The following is a 20,001-nucleotide window of genomic DNA, read 5'->3' on the forward strand; positions in this document are numbered from 1 at the left end:
CGTAGCAATGTAGAAAGATGCTTATAATAAAGAGTTAAAATTCAAAATCATGTATTTAAGATTATAACTATGTAAAATCATATACTATGAAGACAGCTGTGATTAACTGTACTGTAGTGAGCAAGGCTCACTAACTAGGTAGCATCTAAGTATTACTGACCGTAGGAGGAGGGGAGCCAACTACGAGGTGTGAGTTACCCCACACGAGGCCCACCAGACATGGCTTCTTCTCCAACTCACAGGAGATTAATATGCCACATGCCATAAGCCGTTACTCCATCCTTTCATAATTTGCTTATCATTCAGTGCAGACCCTCCCCGAAGTCGAAAATTTGTGTATGACTTACAGTTCGTCCTCTGTATATGCGGTTCCTCTGTGGTTCGCATCCACGCATTAAACCAAGTAGCAGAGCAGATCGTGCAGTGCTGCAGTATTTATCATTGACAAAAGCCTGCAGATAAATGGACCCACACAGTTCAAACCCACGTTGTTCAAGGGCCAACTAAATTGAAATAATAGTTGTTCTCTGTATCTTTCTGTAAGTTTTATTATTTTCACAGCTTAAGCTATCAATATATAAAATTAAACACACATTCTCTCCTTACATTCTTTGATGTCCCTCAAAGAGGTTCACACATTCCCAAAGACATCTCAAGTGAACATTACTATTTCACTTGGGCTAATGACAAACTCTGTGCCTGTTTCCTCATGTGTAAAATAGGCATGCTCTGAGCTTTGCCCACATCACAAGGAGGCTGTAGGGGGGAAGCAGAATGCATAGCAGGGTGAAAACACCATAGCATTTAGAGCCATGTAGTCATGAGTCCTAATTCTGGCTCTGAAACTTACTATCTCTGTGACCTCTGGCGAGTTATCATTCTCGGAGCCTCAACGTGAAGTGGGCAATGTCCACCTTATAGGGTATATGCATGCATGACGTTTAAAACACTGCCCAACATGCAACAGACACTCAAGAAATGCTATTACAGCAGTGCTTTGTAAACCACAAAACAAATTATGTAAATGCAATGTGTTCATAATGGTAACAGAAAGAAAAGGGGAGGAAAAAAACATGAACAGAACTGGCCACAGAAGCACAGTACTGGGAATGTGAAAAACACAAGATGTGCTTGGAGAAGGGGTAACACGACTTGGCTGAAAGATGGCATTCCTGATTTCTGTTCTCAAGAATATGAAAAGCCACTGAAGGCATTTTGAGAAAACTCTAACAAGGCACTCTCCATGTTTTAGGAACATAACTGTCTGGCAATGTGGAAGATGATGTGCAGGAAGGAAAGCCAGAGGTAGGATAACAATTTGGTTAGGAGGCAGGAGGGCATGAAATCGGGCTGGAGCAATGGGAATGAGGCAGAGGGAGAAATAAGGGGGGAAACCTGCATAGTAAGGGTGCAAAGGAGTGGAGGGGCAAAGAAACATTTAGATGACCTTCACGAGTAAAGAGAGGAGAAGGGAGATTCAATATGGTTTCAAGGGTCTGACAGGGGAACTAGGAGAATGTTAATTCTGCTGTTCAAGAAAAAGGGAAGATAATGAGTTCAGTTTTGGACACGAGGGATCCAAGGCATTTAAAGAGATGTCCGCTAGACAGACCCCAGGAGAGAGACCTGGGCTCCTTATGTAGATTTGGGAGTGATCACCATAGAGATGAGAAGTAAAACTAAGCGGACTTGATGAGAAGCAAATGGAGTTTAGGACCTACAAAATAAATGGTAGGAAAGAGCCTTAATAAATGTAAACACATTTACACAGGACTATTAAGAGGACAAAGGTTGGCTAAAGGAAGTCTCCACCAGCAATGGACTCAAAAAACATAATATGGTACGAAAATGAGAGCAATAATATCTATAAAAATCATATTAACTTACTAAATTTAGCAGTTTTATATTAACTCACAGAAATAAAAGCTAATAAAATCATTGGGTTCCTTCAGGCATGCAAACTGGAACTGGTGAAACTCAATGCTTCTAAATTTTTGCTATGAAATTCAACAACATCTTTTCACATCAATAAATATCCAAAGGAGACTAATTCAAAAATTTCAATGTTTATTTACACTTTGCATATCTCAAAAAGTTTGAAAAAAAAAAAAAAAGAAGTTTCAAAAGGAAGTTAGCAAATTCTCATAGATCTGCTTGTTTCTAGCACTTGGGGGAGATGGAGTCTTGGAGTTTTTAGAGACTGGAATCCTGATGGCAGGACTTCAAATGTTCTCATCACTTGCCAAGGAAGTGCCATACTTGATCTGTGTTTAAAAATGGGGGAAGCAGGGTGTTAGGGAAGGGGTAGAGAGGGAGGGGGGGAGAAAAGGAGGATAAGACAAATTTAATTTAGACCTTTCTGAAAGATTTAGGCAGATAAAAACAATCAGAACTTAGTAAGACACTTTTCTATATTTAAAGCCACTCACCTTTAAACTCTCGTCCTAAGTTCTCTCATTTGGCTAAGGCCTTATACTCTAGAGTCTTCCCACTTTATTTCCTACATCTTACTGGGTCACTTTAGTCTTTATTGGATAGTACTGAAGCTAGTGTCCTAGCTACGGCATGAAAGGTCTAGGAGAACACTGTACTGTAAAATCTGACTGTCTGTCAAATACCCAAAATGGGATAGTATTGCAAAGAAACAATCTGTTAGTTTCCCATATAAGGAATATAGTTTGCTTTCCCACGAGATCATGTCTACACATTTGCTCCTTTCTAAACATCTTATAACTCGATTCATAGTAAATAGTTCTCATTTTTCCTCCAAACTTGCAAGTTGAATATTCTTCTAAAGTTTCATATTAAAACAAAAAGGCAAAAGAGCCTTGCAATATTTTAAAAGGCAAATGATACATGCACATGCTTGTATTTTGAAATTTTTACTACAGAACATTTTTACTTGTTTCTCAAAACAGCTTCAAATAATGGTAATTTTAAAAAATGCTATTTTTACTCCTACTATAAATTTTGATTTTAAGATCTTTAGTTAAAATGAGTGATTCATTAAAATGATGATAGATAATAAATAAAGTCTCCCAAAAGCAGACATTTGGAGGCTTAAAATTTATCAGAACTAGCTGGAACCTCAGTACAGTACTTCACCAACAGTCACTGCACAATCAAACTACTTTCTGGCCTAAAAGTAATAAATGTGTTCCTTATTTTCTGAAATTAGGAAATAAATGATTTCATCTGAAAATTTTAATGACTAAAAAAGTATTTTGCTTAGTTTATATAATTTTTAAATTAATCAATTGTATTTTGGGGGGTCTCCACTACTGTAAATGAATAAATTTACATATCTAGCTCCTCAAGAACCAGCAGATACCATACCTTCTTCATTACTTCCTTTATTCAGTGAAAATGACACCTGAAAGATAAGAACGGAGTCTGTTATAACGAACATTTAGATGTGGAAACCATATCCAGAACGTTTTTTTTTTTAACATGAAATTATAGAAAAAAATGAATACTCCTCTTTGCCTTTTATTGTTATTGCCTGTTCTTTCAGATAAACAAACCACAGACTTAAGAGTCAAATAAGAAAAAAAAGCATTCTTGAAAAAGTTTTCTGTCATAAATGTGAAGAGAGGAGAGGGGTTTTTCTTTCAGTTGCTTCTTTGGCTGAGGCCTTGAGAACAAAAATCCAAAACACACATTCATAGATAAATGCACACATGTGTACGTAGGTACACACACACAGAGATACATTATATAATGTATTTAGCTGTCTTCTAAAGTGTTTAAATTAATTTTTCTATTTTGACGACTGGGCCAAGATTCCTAGAACAGACATAACCTGTGGTAGAAAGATTGAAAAGTTTTTCTGAGGTACAAGATTTTTTCCTAATTAAGAATAATACATTTTTAAAGGTTTAAAAAAAAATTTAAAGAGAGATCCATTCTCTACAGAGAAGAATGCACAAAGCCCAAGGATACCAGAACAAGCATCTATGTAACCAACACCCAAGTTGAGAAATGGAACATGCCAGGCACTTCCCCAATCATAACCTCTTTGCCCTGAGGTATAACCACCACCCTGATTGTATAACACACTTTTCAGATTTCAAATTTAATATTCAACTTCTAATTCTCTGAATTTGCTCAGCCTTAGTAGGAAAGATCTGCCTCTGATACTTGAGGTCTGGGGCAAATGTACAAATGGAGACCCATATATCATACACCTGAGTATTTAAAGGTTAGAAATCAAGCTAGCAAAGTGACTATAAAAACTGTTGCATCCTACTATCTTGATAAATATACCTTTGCACTGACTTGGAAGCTCTCGTTTAGCATTCTGGACACCTTAGAGATTGCCTGAACATAGCAGAGCAAGGAAAAGAGGCACATGGCCTTCATCCCACCCCGCTTCTGCTACCCCAGGCTCCATTCTGTGTTGAGGGCCTTACCTGCACAAGGGTAGCTCACACATCTAGGTATCCCCTGCCTCCTAACAGCCACCCACAGGCCCCTGTAGAAGAAGTCATGGTGAGCAGAGCCCACACAGTCATGAGCGTACACTTGGGGAGATGCCCGTGTCGGCCCTGGAAACAGGCTTGCAGCTATCTGGGTAAGGAATTCCAGGGACTTGAGTAACTAAAGGTGGTCTAGAATGGGGGCTTGGGCTCCTGGTGAATGCACAACTTTGTCCCTTGGTCTTGCCCTGTGAGGAGGGACGTGATTGGATGAGGGCCAAAGCAGGACCCTCTAAAAAGAAGGACCCGAGCTTCCCTGGTGGCGCAGTGGTTGAGGGTCCGCCTGCCGATGCAGGGGACGCGGGTTCGTGTCCTGGTCCGGGAAGATCCCACGTGCCGCGGAGCGGCTGGGCCCGTGAGCCACGGCCGCTGCGCCTGCGCGTCCGGAGCCTGTGCTCCACAACGGGGGAGGCCACAACAGTGAGAGGCCCGTGTACAGAAAAAAAGAAAAATAAAATAAAAAAATAAAAAGAAGGACCCAAAGCAGGGCCCTCCTTAGGTCTAAGGACAGTCCTGAAGAACAACTTAGCAGGAAAATATAAATTTCAGCAATATTAAAAGACTCTCTATGATAGTTAATGTGCCAACTTGGAGGTTGGTTTTGGTTGAGATTAACTTTTAAATTGATGAACTCTGGGTAAAGTAGATTGCCCTCCATAATGTGAGTGGGCCCCATTCAATCAGCTGAAGGCCTGAACAGAACAAAAAGACCAGCCTCCCCAAGCATGAGGGAATTCTCCAGCAGACTGCCTTTGGAATTCATCTGAATCCCTGGCCTTCCTGGGTCTCCAGCCGGCCATCCCCTTCTGCAGATTTTGGAATCACCAAGCCTTAACAATCTCTTCATATTATCTCCTACTGATTGTTTCTCTGAAAAATGCTGGCTAATACATTCCCCTGAATCATAAATGGGTTAAAGTTATTTTTCCTTCTACTCTTTGAGAAAAAGGTTAATCAAATATGCTTTGTTATATTTTCTATCATACAGAATGATGATATAACAATGTAAATAAAGAAGACCTCTGTACAAATTTTATGTGAAACATCCTTGAGATTTTTCCAAGTACTTCAGAAAAAAAAAAAAAAAAAAAAACGAAAGAAAATTCTATTCAGCTTCCTAGCACAGAGAAAATGCTTACATGGTTGGTTTTGAGGATGGCAGAACTTAAATAATTCTGGGTGTGAAAGTAACACTACAACATAAAAATTGAGATTAGGCCTTTGGGATTTCATGGCTCTGTTTTTCTAAGTAGACTATAAAACAGAATAACTTGCTTATTCTTTGAAATTCTTATGCTCTTTAAATTGTGCAGGATGCCTATTACAGAGTTTGTTGGAAAGGTAGCTGTTTAGATTTCCTGCTTAAAATTAGCAGCTGCTTCTTGCTGGAGCTGTCAAACATTTCAGGGGAAGAAAATGTATGATATATGAAATAGAATAATAGAGCAGCTTCTCATTAACCTAAAAAGCATTACAGAAAAGAAATGGACAAACTACCCCAGCTAAAACATTTATCATTACATTTTATTTTAAAAATAATTCCCAGAATGTTTTATTTCTTTATTCCTAAAATATATTTCTTGGTTGGTAGAATATATTCAGACTGTACAAAGCCTCATATAAAAGAAAACAAACATCACAGGTAAATCTAACAGAGATAAAATAAATGAAAAGTCTGGAAGTTTTTTTTGTTTTTTTTTTACATTTTTCCATATTAACATATGTCAGAAGAGACCAACATTTAAATTTGAAAACAATGGGTTCATGATACACATCAGCTATTTAACTCTTCACCTACTGTCAACGACTTCCTGATTCTTAAACATTACACTTGCTTACAGAAAATGGAAGAACAAAGAAACGCACAGAGCAGCATTTTAAAGTGACCTAATCCCAACCCTCACTCTCAGAAGTCACCATCATTACCTTTTCCTTGTAAAAAACAGAAGGATTTTCAGTTACTTACTTCTCCTAATTTCTCAGTAGGGGATGAATGTGGGCACCCTCTACTCATCTAAGATAAATTCTCCAGGAAACTGTATTACTTTATACTCTCATTCTAAAAATGTTATCTCCTCTCCTCTCCCACTCCAAAAATACTTCTCATGAATATTCGCATCTTTAATTTCTTTCAAACAAATTTAGTGTTATTACCAAAGTATTCCCCTCTTTTATCAACCAAAGAAGGCTTACTCGGTTCTGTCCCTATTCATGTGTAAACTGTATTTTAAATGCATATGAACTATTAAACAACTGTTTTGTACTCATTCTGATAACCCCATCAGGTCCCTATAAGCATTTTCACCTGCAGGTTACATTTGTTCAAATTAACAAACTTGACACAGTCAACTAACGTAAAAGCTTGCTTTACTACATGATATGAGGATTGATGTTCTTTTACTTCATTATAAGGATTCAAAATTAAAGAGAAAAAAGTTCCTGATTTTTCATTCAGGTTCAGTAGGGTTTTAGTTGAACTAAATTACCTTGGGTATTCCCTCCCTACATTATGTTTCCATGGTTTATAAGGCAGTTACTCTATATTCATTTTTTTTTTCTTCTTCCAGTTTTACTGAGATATAATTGACATACAGCACTGTATAAGTTTAAGGTGTACAGCATAATGATTTAACTTACATCATGAAATGATGACCACAATATTAAGTTTAGTGAACAGCCATCATCTCATATAGATACAAAATTAAAGAAACAGAAAACACATTTTTCCTTGTGATGAGCACCCAGGCTTTTACTCTCTTAACTCTCACGTGTAACATACAGTGTATTTATCCTACTCTACCGTGTATCTCTAGTAGTTACTTATGACTGGGAGTTTGCACCTTTTGACTGCCTTCATTCAATTCTTCCTCCCCCCACCCACCGCTCTGGTAACAGCAAATCTGGTCTCTTTTTCTGCGTGTGTTTGTTTGTTGCAGTATAAATGACCTACCACACTATGTTAGTTCCTGGTGCACAATATAGTGATTCGGTATTTCTATGCATTACAAAATAATCACCACGATTAATCTGGTTACCATCTGTCACCAAACAAAGATTTTACAGTATTATTGACTACACTCCCCTTGCTGTACACTTCATCCCCATGATTCATCTATTTTGTAACTGGAAGTTTGTACCTCTTAATCTCCCTCATCCTATATTCATTTTATTTTCACATTTCTTTTCTGATTTCTGCTTTATAAATCAACAAAACTTGACCAATTCTTAGTTATCCATAAACAAAATGTAAAAGTATTTTTTAAAAAATATTTTTTTGTTTATTTATTGGGCTGCGCTGGGTCTTCGTTGTGGCATGCGGGATCTAGTTCCCCGACCAGGGATTGAACCCCGGCCCCCTGCTCTGGGAGTGCAGAGTCTTAACCACTGGACCACTAGGGAAGTCCCTGTAAGAGTATTTTAGGTTTATTGTTAGTTTAATCTACTTCCTCTTCCTTTCAAGAATGTATACAATTGGCTAGTAGCTGAAAAAAATTATTTTACTTCCATCTCCTTTGTCTATCTTTGAGTGGTAATGCAGTGAAGCTTTTAAGAGGAAAGAAAGGGAAAGCAAGAGGGAGATATACTAGAATCAGATCCTGATTTATCAAGAAAATACATTATTTAAATTTTTTAATAGCAAACTGCCACAAAGATGTTCATTTTCAGAGTCACAAATAAAACAAATCTGTATGGCATAAATATTGTAGCATGACCTCATTAGAAAAAATCACATCCACAGAAAGGTTCCACTCTAAAGGGAAACACAGTCCTCTTTGATGGAGATGTAAAGTGAGCGCCCACACAGGGAAGGGTCTCTTGCCTAGGCAGTCCAAGAGGTCCAAGCAACCCTGGTAATAAGAGGGCATCCCAGCCAGAGTGATTTCAGAACTTAGTTTTGAGTTGGCTTGATTTCAAAAACCAGAAGCCAAGGATTGTCATCTTGTTCTGAGATGTGCAAGGAAACTGTTGTTGTCATCAATAGCTTTAAGCAGAGATGAATGAAGTACATGCCCAAAGGAAACGATCTGAGAAGCATGCTGTTAAAAGTCCTATCCAACCACTATAATGAACTGTAACACTCTTCTTCTGGTCATTACTTTTCATATTTGAAACTATTTTAAAATATTCATTAGTTGGTAGTTTCCCATTAGAGCACAGAACCCCAAACTGTGCACTTCTAAACTAGCTGCTTTATTGATTATCTTTGTTGTGGGCCTCTAAAAAAAAACGTTAATATGGCTTTGGTGTGAATTTTTTTAAGTGCTATTGCTTTTAAGCGATAACAATGCCTCAGACTCACATCAGACGCTTTTGATGATGGATTCACCTAAAGGCCTTTGCCTGGTTATGTAAACGCCAACATGCGTTTATGAGATTGCTGGTAAAGTTTAGGGATGAAAGAGGTGGCCACAGTATATACTGATGTTAACTGCCCCCGTATGGAATAACCAACTGTTCAGGCACTATTTGTTGAAAACTTATTACTTTGAAAATCAGCTGTCCACATATATGTAGGTCTATTTCTGGATTTGTTTTAACTGATCTTTCTCTAGTTTTACACCATGACTATATTCTTTTGATTACTGTAGTTGTATAAAATGTCTGGAAATCAGGAAGAGTTGGTATTCCAACTTTGTTCTTTACACAGTTGTTGAGTCTATTCTAGGTCCTTAGTATTCACATACATGAGTTTGTTAATTTCTACAAAAAAGTGTACTACAATCTGATTGATACTGCATTAAATCTATAGATCAGTTTGAGAACTGACATCATAACAATATTGAGTCTTCCAACCCACGAACATGATACATCTTCCCATTTATTCAGTTCTCTGATATCTATGGGCGATGTAATACAGTTTTCAGGGTACAGGTTCTTCACATTTTTTTTTCCAGATTTATTCCTAAGTGTTTCATATTTTTGAAGCAATTATAAATAATGTATTTATTTTTCGTTAATTTTTGTTCCTAATATATAAAAATACAATTGTTTATTGTATATTGAGCTTATATCTTGCAACCTTGCTCAAATCACTTATTCTAGTAGCTTTAGATTTTATGGAATATTTAATATAGACATTCATGCCATCTTCCTTTATAACCTGGATGCCTTTTCCTTCTTTTTAATGCCTTCCTGCACTGGCTAGAAGCTTCAGTACAATGCTTAATAAAAGCAGTGGGATCCAAGGTCTAGAGTTGTAGAGTTGTATTTACAGAAAGGTTTTTAAGTGCAAATTTAAGTTGTTTATGCCTATTTCTTCTTCAGTGAGTTTTGGTAGTTCATGTATTTCAAGGAATCTGCTCATTCCATCCAACTTGTGAAATTAACTGGTATACAGTTTTTTCACAATATTTCTCTATTGTTCTCCTAATAGCTCCTAAATCACCAGTGATGCCACTTGTCTCATTCCTGACATTAAAGATCTGTTTTCTCTCTTTTCTTTCCTGAACATTCTGGCTAAAGGGTTTATCAGTTTTTCTGGTCTCAAAGGTCAATTTTGGGTTTCATTAATTTTCTGTGTTGTTTTTCTGGGCATACAAATTCTCTTAATTATGAAATATCAATACTTCAAACACACAGAAAATGAAGAGACCATTATAACAAATATCTACTCTCTAGATTTTTTTTTAGAGTTAACACTGTTATTTCAGAAAAGTTATAACTGAAGTCTCTATTTCTCCCAACTCATCAAAAATAAAGACCTTATTTATTTTTATTCCCTCTCAGAAGTAACTTCTCCTAACCACTATGCTGAAACTGGTGTTTATTGTTCTTATTTATGCTTCTAAAATGTGAGTAATGTATCTGTTTGTATTCATTAAAAATATATGGTGCTAGGGCTTCCCTGGTGGCGCAGTGGTTGAGAGTCTGCCTGCCGATGTAGGGGACACGGGTTCGTGCCCCGGTCTGGGAAGATCCCACATGCCGCGGAGCGGCTGGGCCCGTGAGCCATGGCCGCTGAGCCTGTGCGTCTGGAGCCTGTGCTCCGCAACGGGAGAGGCCACAACAGTGAGAGGCCCGCGTACCACAAAAAAAAAAAAAAAAAAAAAAAAAAATATATATATATATATATATATATATATATGGTGCTGCTTTGGGTGTTTTAAAATTTACTTCAACAATGCATACTATATCCTGCTGCAAATGCTTTTTTCACCCAACACTGCACTTTCAGGTTTTATCCATGTAGAGTCATATAGTTCTAATTCACATATTTTACCTGTGGTATAGTATTCCACTGTACAAATGTACTACAGTTTATTTACCCAGTTTTCTATTGATAGACATTTGTCCAGTTTCCAACTTTCCCATGTCTGATCATAAAAACGTATGTATTAGTGTCTCTATAGAATGTACATCTAGAAAGGTTAACTTCAGAGTAGTGGGTTATAAGCATCTTCAACTATACTAGAAATCACTTAATTGCTCTTCAAGGTAGCTGTACTAATTTATACTCCCATAAAGCATATCAACAAGTACTAGTGGTCTCCATTCTCCACTTGCTTAAAAACACTTGTAAACATTTGCCTATCTGATAACTATGAAATTGCACTATGTCTTAACTTGATTTCATTGATCACTAGGGAAACACAGCAGATTTTCCCATGTTTACTAGCAATTTAAATATTCTCTCTTGTGAGTTGCCCATTCATACTTTTGCCCATTTTTTTTCCTACTGGTTATTTTTTTCTTGTTGATTTGAATAAGCTGTTAATTCTTTTGTCACTTATATGCAAGTATCTTCTCCCAATCAATGGCTTATCTTTTGACTTATTTTGTGGTATCTTTAATTGTTTACAGCTTGAAAAAAAACTTTAAATTTGTCAGTCTTTTCTAGGTTATTCTTGGCCCTTTAATATTCCATATACATTTTAGGATTATCTTACCAAGTTCAGTGAAAACCCTACTGAAATTCTGATTAAAAATAGATTGACTTCATTAATTAATATGGGAGAAATTGTCATTTTCATAATTAAGTATTCCTTTAAGCTGTTGATAAGTCTATTTGGGTTTTCTGTTTATTCTTGATTTGACATTGTAATTTATACATTTTTAAAAATTGTAAATTCATTTTTGTTTAGAAAGGTATTGCCAAAAGCAATTTAGAATATTCCTTTCTTTAATTTTTTTTGGCCACACTGTGTGGCACGTGGGATCTTAGTTCCTGAAAAGGGATCGAACTCACTCATGCCCCCTGTCCCCCCTGTAGTAGAAGCATGGAGTCTTAACCACTGGACTACCAGGGAAGTCCCGAGTATTCCTTTCTGATTACTTATATATCTCCTGTGTCTGTAATAATGACTTAATTTTAATTTTTGATATTTTTATTTATGGCTTCTCTATTTCACTGTCTTTTCTGTAATAAGTTTGTCTATATTATTAGCATTTAAAGAAGAAAACCCAGCTTTTATTTTAATTGATCCTTTTCATTATCTCCTTGTTTTCCATTTCATTAAATATTTGCTCTATTCTTTATAATTTTCTTTCTTATAATGTAAAAAGATAGAAAAAACAGAGTGCTTGTTGAGTTGAATGTCTAGCCTCTCAATTTTCTTTCTTCATTTCTGCTGTATACAGTTAATTTCTCTCAAAAACTATTTTTGCTGCATCATGCAAGTTTTGACATAGAGTGGTTTAGTTGTCTTTCAAATTTTAAATATTTTATAATTTTTCATAATTCATTTTTTTGAGACATGACTTGAGAAGTATTTTTACTTTCCAAACAACACAGATTTGGGGGTGTTTTTCTTTTAATATTTTTATAACCAATTAGTAACTTTGTTATACTGTTGACAGAGAATATGGTCTGCATTACCTCAACTCTTTGGTATTTTTTCCAACTCTTTGTGGCCTAACATATACTCAATTTTTGGAAGTGTCCACATGTACTAGAAAAAACAATGTATTTTCTAATTATATATATTAGATAAAGCTTGCAACTTTTGTTCCCATCTTCTCAATATATTTTCCAAATAACACTTTACATACAGTAAAGGATCCTAAAACTAGCATCTTAAATCCCAGAATCAACTGTCATTAAATATCAACTGATATTAGATCTGAAAGGAAAACTACATGTGTATGCACACATGCACACTCATGTGTGCACACACACACACACACACAAACATACATTCCTTGTTCCCTATAAAGGCTCTGAACCTTGTTCCCTGAAATAAAGCTCCAACTTCTGGTCATACAGCCTTCAAAAATTGGGAAAGAGTCCTACCTTTTTGGCTATAAAAAAGACACTATCCAAAAAACTGTAATTGGGTGGTCCTGTGGTTGAACTACCACTGAGTTCCTCCTGTTGCTGGTGGCCACACACTGTAGCCCAGACGCCCAGAGTAACCAACTGCCTCTGTGGATCCCTAGTGTGTTCAGATCTAAGTAGCAAACCTTGTTTTTGACACAGCCATGCCTTTCATGATTGTATATAATTCAAACATCTGTATTTATAAACAAAATCCAATAACCTTTCTGACCATTTCAGTTCTCCTTATCCTCCTCAGATCAGCTATCCTTCTTAAGATCTCTAACCTAAGTTTGACAAATTACTTCTGTAGATATTTTCTCTTTTGTTTCTAAAATGCATCCAAATAATAGTCATCAGGGTGTTGGCTTTTATTTTATTTTTCTTGGTTATGGTGACACTATTTTTCCTAATTTAATTGATTTGTACACATTGTTGGGTGACTACTTAATGATTTTGGGGGGAGGCTTCAATGCTACTACACTTAATTGTATTTTGATCAATATATGTTCACCAGTATATGCTTCCTGCAACCGTTCTCCTAATCCCTCAAGAGTTTAGTCCATTTCTTTTCTTTGTATACTTAAAAAGTATATGTTCAGGCTTCCCTGGTGGCGCAGTGGTTGAGAGTCCTCCTGACGATGCAGGGGACACGGGTTTGTGCCCCGGTCTGGGAAGATCCCACACGCCGCAGAGCAGCTGGGCCCGTGAGCCATGGCCGCTGAGCCTGCGCGTCCGGAGCCTGTGCTGTGCAACGGGAGAGGCCACGATAGTGAGAGGCCAGTGTACCGCAAAAAAAAAAAAAAAACAGTATATGTTCACCAAAGCCAATTACTTGATCCTAAAATCTCACCTAATTAACGATCATTCTGAATATTCTGTGAATATACATCTAGAAAGTGAAAACTTGTATTACTATCTGGCCTTGTTTTAAGCATAACTTCAGGCTCATTTATTTATCTATCTTTTTATTTTTTCAAGATTTTTTTGATGTGGACCATTTTTAAAGTCTTTATTGAATTTGTTACAATATTGCTTCTGTTTTATTTATTTTCTTGGGTTTTTTGGCCACGAGGCATGTGTGATCTTAGCTCCCCGATCAGGGATCGAACCCATACCCACTGCACTGGAAGGCAAAGTCTTAACCACTGGACCGCCAGGGAAGTCTCCAGACTCATTTAACATCTACACATCTGTCTTAAGATAATATTACCTAAGTTGATTAACTTGTTAGCATGAGCTCACTTATTCTAAGTCCACTAATAAACCTTGGGGTTATAACTTGTTTCCATACAGGCCCAGGATTGATGTGGTCTGAATATGATCAAGTTTGATGGATGACTTTAATGTCTTAAGTTATTCTGAGCAAGCAAAGGACAAACAGAAGCTGACAGTACCTTGAAGTCAGTGCAACATTCAATATATAGCAAAATAGAGAGATCTGGGAATATATACCTAAGTAATGCTGATTCAAACATCTCAATGTGGTTCTAAAGAGATAAAATGCCAAGTCAAAATGCTCTGACTACAAAGAATTTCATTATTACAAGCTGATAAAATTTTCAGGAGAAATTGTTACCTAATCTGAGCTCCTGAATCACTAATGAGGCTGCTAATAGAGCAATTCTTTGACTTACAAATTATTAATGGTGAAACCCCATATACAGTAAGTTCCACCTGAGCTGATGACGAGGGACTGCTTTCTCTGCATTTTGATTTTCTACCATAGTTTTCTCAGTGAAAAATCAGTATAGCACCTTCTTCATTATTATGAAACACAACAAAGCTACCAAACCATGTAATTAAAGCTGGATGTTAATGTTTCTGAATTCTAATCCTGTTCCCCAAATCAAACTATCCAGATCATATCCATGTTCTCCAATTATTATCTTTTTCCAAGAGGACTTTTCCTACTAATATGCTAGGAAACAACTTTTTAAAAAAGATGTAAGATTGAAACTTTATTCTTACAGCTAAGTTTAAGACAAGTATCTATTATATCTATCATTTATAAAACCCAAACTAAAATAAATGAAATAGTCTTAATCTGAGATTAGTGGGAGACTACGTGAATCAAGTTTTTAATTTGTTTTCCTTAATTTTTTTCTTAAAGAATTAATAATAAGTATTGATGAGAACTAAGTTCAGAATGTAATGACACAGATATAATATTGAAAACTTGAAGAAAATACACTGATATTGTAGCCTGCATCACTGTCATGGCTCCCCTGCATCTTCCCTTGCTTCCCTAGCCCGTTCTCACCAATGCAGCCAGAGCGATCTTGTTAAAATAAAATCTAAGTCAGCTCATATCACTCCTTTGCTTAAATCCCTCAATGGTTCCTTCTTATTCAGAATAAGAAGTGAAATTCTTAAAATAGTCTCTAAGGGTATTGTACAGTGTCTTTCATAATAATTTGCCTCCATTTTCACCCCCAGATCCATGCATTTCTGATCTCATCTCCTCCTTTCTCCCTTAGACTCTTTCTACTCCACCAGCCACTGTGGCTCCTCGGTTATTTCTTGAACATGTCAGGTACCCACTTGCCCCATGGCCTTTGGGCTGCAGCATGGAATTCTCTTCCTTTAGATAGTCACTTGGCTCAGTCCCTTATCTTCTACAAATCTTGACTCAGGTCCATTCTCCCCTCAGTGGGGCTGTTACCTACTACTTTTCAATCATTACAACTCCCATCCCACTCCTGGCACTTTATCCCCTCTTCCCTCATTCATTTTTCAGCATAGCATTTATCGCATTCACAAACACTACATATTTCACTTGTGTATTTATTTATCATCCATCACCCCAACTAGAACGTTAGCTATATGAGGAAAGAAGTTTTTGTGTCTTTTAATACTGCATCCCCAGCACCTAGATTCTAACCACATGTAGCAGGCAATGATTAAATAACTGATTAATTAATGGAAAAAAAATTCAAAGCAGCCATTGTGAGCAAACATTTTTGTTGTTCCTTAAGTAAAGATCTAAATTCACTCATTTCTATCTGATAATTAAGAGACAAAAAAACCCCAAAACCCTTAATTTATAAATGGGATTTCTAGCCTAAGATCGCTCCTGAACACACTTTACACAGCAACATTACTTGATTATCTGAATTTGAATTTTCTTATTTAGTGGTTTCCAAATCAAGCATTACTTTGCTAATAAATTCAGTTGCCTCCAGGCAGCATTATCACTAAGACATGTAAAAATCCGAGGATATCTTCTTAGTTAAGAGAAGGAAAGCTTGTGAGGTAACCAAACTAAATGGAAAAAAAAAAAAAGGAAAAGGGATGTACTTATTTCATTTTTTTTGAGCCGAAATGCACCTGTGCCAGCAGCCAGTCACAATTTAGACACTGGATTGTGGATAATTCATGGGAGCAGGTCAGTATAGAGGAGAGCAAATGCATTCAAACAACAATAAATTGGTGAAAAATAGTATCATATGAAATCAGTTAAGTGGTTAATGTACTTTAGAAAACAGAAATACAACTAAAAGGTTTTAAGGTTTTTAATCTAAATTCCCTGCATGAAAAAATAATTTTAATGTTATTTTTAAACTTTATGCTCCCCAAAAGGCTTGATACGTTTCATTGCTAGATTTTTCAGAATTTCTGCTAGACTTCCCCATGACATTTATAAGAATAAAGGATGCCTTGGACATTTGTTCCTTACCGATTCAACTAATGATCTTGCTTCCTCCTGAGAGCAATGGAAAGGGCTATCACATACCTGCACATTTGTGCTGGAGAGGAAAAGAGAATATTATTATTAAACAGGATAAAAAAGGAGCAATTACCAAAAAGAAAACCAGCTCTCAAATACTTTACATTTGAGTGTATGATCCCAGCCAACAGTTACCGAGTCTTTGGATCTCAGTGGATAATAACACATACACACACTCTCCCTCTCTGTCTCTCACTCACTCAAAAGGAGACAAGAGACCTTCTAATGCAGAATGCTAGAGCACTGCAGAAATGTGATTAAGATACCCTGAAAAAGGACCTGGATGAATATAAATTAGGACAACTGGGGTCTTGTACATTCTTTCATGCAAAGTTATAAATATAAAGTGCTCCATAGCATTGCACTCTCCAGAATTAAAAAGAAAAACAAATGATAGTATACAAATTTAAATAATCTCCTGGTATATATAAAAGGCTATTCCACTACCCTTCACCTTTACTGAAGAAAAGAAAAAACAAATTTGACCCACAGAGCGACGACCATGAGGAAGGATTTTCCTCTAAGTGAGGTGATAAACACTGTAATTGGCTGCTGAAAGATGGTGTAGAATCTCTTTCTCAGACAGGTATGGAAGACTAAGCTAACGGTGGTGAGAGGAAACCACAGGAACATGAAAACTTAGTTTTTGTACAAGTAAGGAAGTTTAGCAAGGCACAGACACAGCTCCTCCCATGACCAGTAAAGGCTCTATAAAGTCCAAAGTCTTCCCACACAGTGGGGACTAGCGTGCTATCTCCACAAACATGCTATCTCCACCACGTATTTCTTACCGCCTAGATGAAAGCAAATGCATCATTCCCCTCAAACATATTAAGTCTGATTTTTAAAAATTTCATCAAAGAAATCAGATTAAAATGGATACAGAAAAAGGTAGTACGGAAGGGCATTAAAGCCAAATTAATTTTTCAGAATTGAAGAAATAAGTGATTAGCAGCTACCTAAAGGAGATAATTAATAGATGAAACACACACATGCACACACACACCCACACACATGCATGTGTGCTCTCCAAGTGGATCTAAGGGATGTACATTATCACATTTATTTTGGCAATGGCTTTGTGAAATATGCTGGGATATATATGATAAAAGATCTGCCTAGTTATTTATTTATCTTTTCAGCTACATCTGCCCATAATCAGACACTGGGTACATAGCAATTATGAAAGTGGTCATTCTCCTTTCTATCCAGACTCAAAATGTGGAATTTGTTTTCATTCTTGGCATAAGTGATGATGTTTGATGAAAGGTGGCATTATCATCTTTAAGACTAAACTATGTTATACTCTCTTCTTCACAGCCCATGTTTAAGTAAGCTAAAAACTGAAAAAGGTAAGGCTTTATAAGTTAGATGTTTCTCTAAAGAAAGTCAAAACTAAATTTAAAAGGAACAAGGCAAAAAAACAGACACTGAAAAGTCTTAAGTGCTACTCTTCTGAAGAAAACATGGTATAATACTAAATATGCTATACACCAGCGGTCCCCAACCTTTTTTGGCACCAGGGACTGGTTTTGTGGAAGACAATCTTTCCATGGATTGGGGTGGGGGGGTGGGGATGGACGGTTTGGGGATGATTCAAGCACATTGCATTTATTGTGCACTTTATTTCTATTATTATTATTACTTTGTAATATATAAGAAATAATTATACAGCTCACCATAATGCTGACAGGAGGCGGAGCTCAGGCGGTAACGCGAGCGATGGGGAGAGGCTGTAAATACAGATGAAGCTTCGCTCACTCCCCCGCTGCTCACTTCCTGCTGTGCGGCCCAGTTCCTAACTGACCACGGACAGGTACTGGTCCGTGGCCTGGGGGTTGGGGGCCCCTGCTACACGCAATGTTTTTAACATTAAAACTACACCAAAGTGAAACATTCCTTGGGAATTCTGGGAAAATGGTGATGAGAGAACAGGGAGTCCTGTAAATAGGGTTGTCAGATAGAACACAGAACACCCAGTTAAATTTGAACTTCAGATAAACAGCAAATTATTTTTTAGTATATGTATGTCCCAAGCAAACTATTTTTTTAGTATAAGTACGTCCCACGAGACATTTACATTAAAATCTGAAATTCAGATTTAAGGGTGTGTCCTCTATTTTTACCTGTTAAACCTGATAACTTATCTCTAAAATAATCCTCTATTCCCACAACAAAGCAAAACCATCAACAGAAATATTAGAAAAGAAAGAAAATATTAAAGCCAGGACTGTAAATTTTAAAAACTGAGTAACTTTTTTTTTTTTTTTTTTTTTTTTTTTTTGCGGTACGCAGGCCTCTCACTGCTGTGGCCTCTTCCATTGCGGAGCACAGGCTCCAGACGCGCAGGCTCAGCAGCCATGGCTCAGGGGCCCAGCCGCTACACGGCATGTGGGATCTTCCCGGACCGGGGCACGAACCCATGTCCCCTGCATTGGAAGGTGGACTCTCAACCACTGCACCACCAGGGAAGCCCCTGAGTAACTTTTAAAATATTCTATAAATTAAAAAAAACTGAGTAACTTTTAAAATATCCCCAGTAATATATCTTGACAAGTAACCAGCTAGAATCTAGGAAGCCAACAAGCTCTGCCATTTTTCACCTTGGACAAATTATTAGTATGGCTGTTTCAAGAATTAAATGGAAGGTATATACAAATGGACTTAGGAGATTCTTGAATTATATATAAAATATAAAAGAGGAGAGATTACAAAGCCCCTTGTTACTATTTCTCCAATAGCCCCCCCGCCTTTTTTTATAGCATTTTATTTCTACAAACAGTGCCATCCTCCTCACTAATATCCTTTTAGTTAATAAAGAATGCAATCTGAGTTGCAGTATACTTTCCTCAGAATTTAAGGAAGTGATTTTTACCTTGAATGTCTGAAGGTGTAATAAAAGGCATGCTATCAAGAAACATTTTAATTTTATCTGAATTGTCCCTTATACAAAAATAGTTAACACTGACTCATATTATTTATTGATTCAAAAAATTATTCTAATGCCATGTGTTAGGGACATTTCTAGATGCTGGGGATACAATGTTGAACCATGGAGCCCCCATGAACATTGTAATATTTAGGGTTCTTCCTAGCTTTCAACTATGACTATGGCATACAAGAGAAGAAGCAGTATAACCACTTAAAGGAAAGATGATGGTGCCTACTATAAATGAGATTAAAAATACTGACTGGGGGGCTTCCCTGGTGGCGCAGTGGTTGACAGTCCACCTGCCGATGCAGGGGACACGGGTTTGTACCCTGGTCCGGGAGGATCTCACATGCCACAGAGAGGCTAGGCCCGTGAGCCATGGCCACTGGGCCTGCGCATCCGGAGTCTGTGCTCCGCAACGGGAGAGGCCACAACAGTGAGAGGCCCGCGTACCGCAAAAAAAAAAAAAAAAAAACCAACAAAAAAAAACTGACTTGGAAGAATGTGCTGCTTTCCTTTTTATAATAAGATATTAAATATTTTGTTCTAAATTTATAAACATTGTGTACCCTACACACAATCTTGCTGATCAAAATAAGCAGATATG

The 20,001-nt window shown here is 36.9% G+C and overlaps 1 protein-coding gene across 3 annotated transcripts in view; it reads right to left on the reverse strand.

Annotated features, from left to right (window-relative positions):
• Positions 1-2,050: 2,050 nt before the first annotated feature.
• Positions 2,051-20,001, reverse strand: part of PPA2 (inorganic pyrophosphatase 2) — an 83,826-nt gene continuing 65,875 nt past the window's right edge. For all 3 annotated transcript variants that reach the window (XM_059067442.2, XM_059067443.2, XM_067036434.1), the window contains 3 exons: positions 16,412-16,481; positions 3,337-3,373; positions 2,051-2,264 (listed from right to left, as the gene is read on the reverse strand). In XM_059067442.2, coding sequence (XP_058923425.1) covers positions 2,236-2,264; positions 3,337-3,373; positions 16,412-16,481 — 136 coding nt within the window. In that variant the 3' untranslated portion in view covers positions 2,051-2,235. The remainder of the gene's footprint in view (positions 2,265-3,336; positions 3,374-16,411; positions 16,482-20,001) is intronic.

Source organism: Kogia breviceps, chromosome 6 (assembly GCF_026419965.1).
Source record: "Kogia breviceps isolate mKogBre1 chromosome 6, mKogBre1 haplotype 1, whole genome shotgun sequence".
In the NCBI taxonomy this organism is placed as follows: Eukaryota; Metazoa; Chordata; class Mammalia; order Artiodactyla; family Physeteridae; genus Kogia; species Kogia breviceps.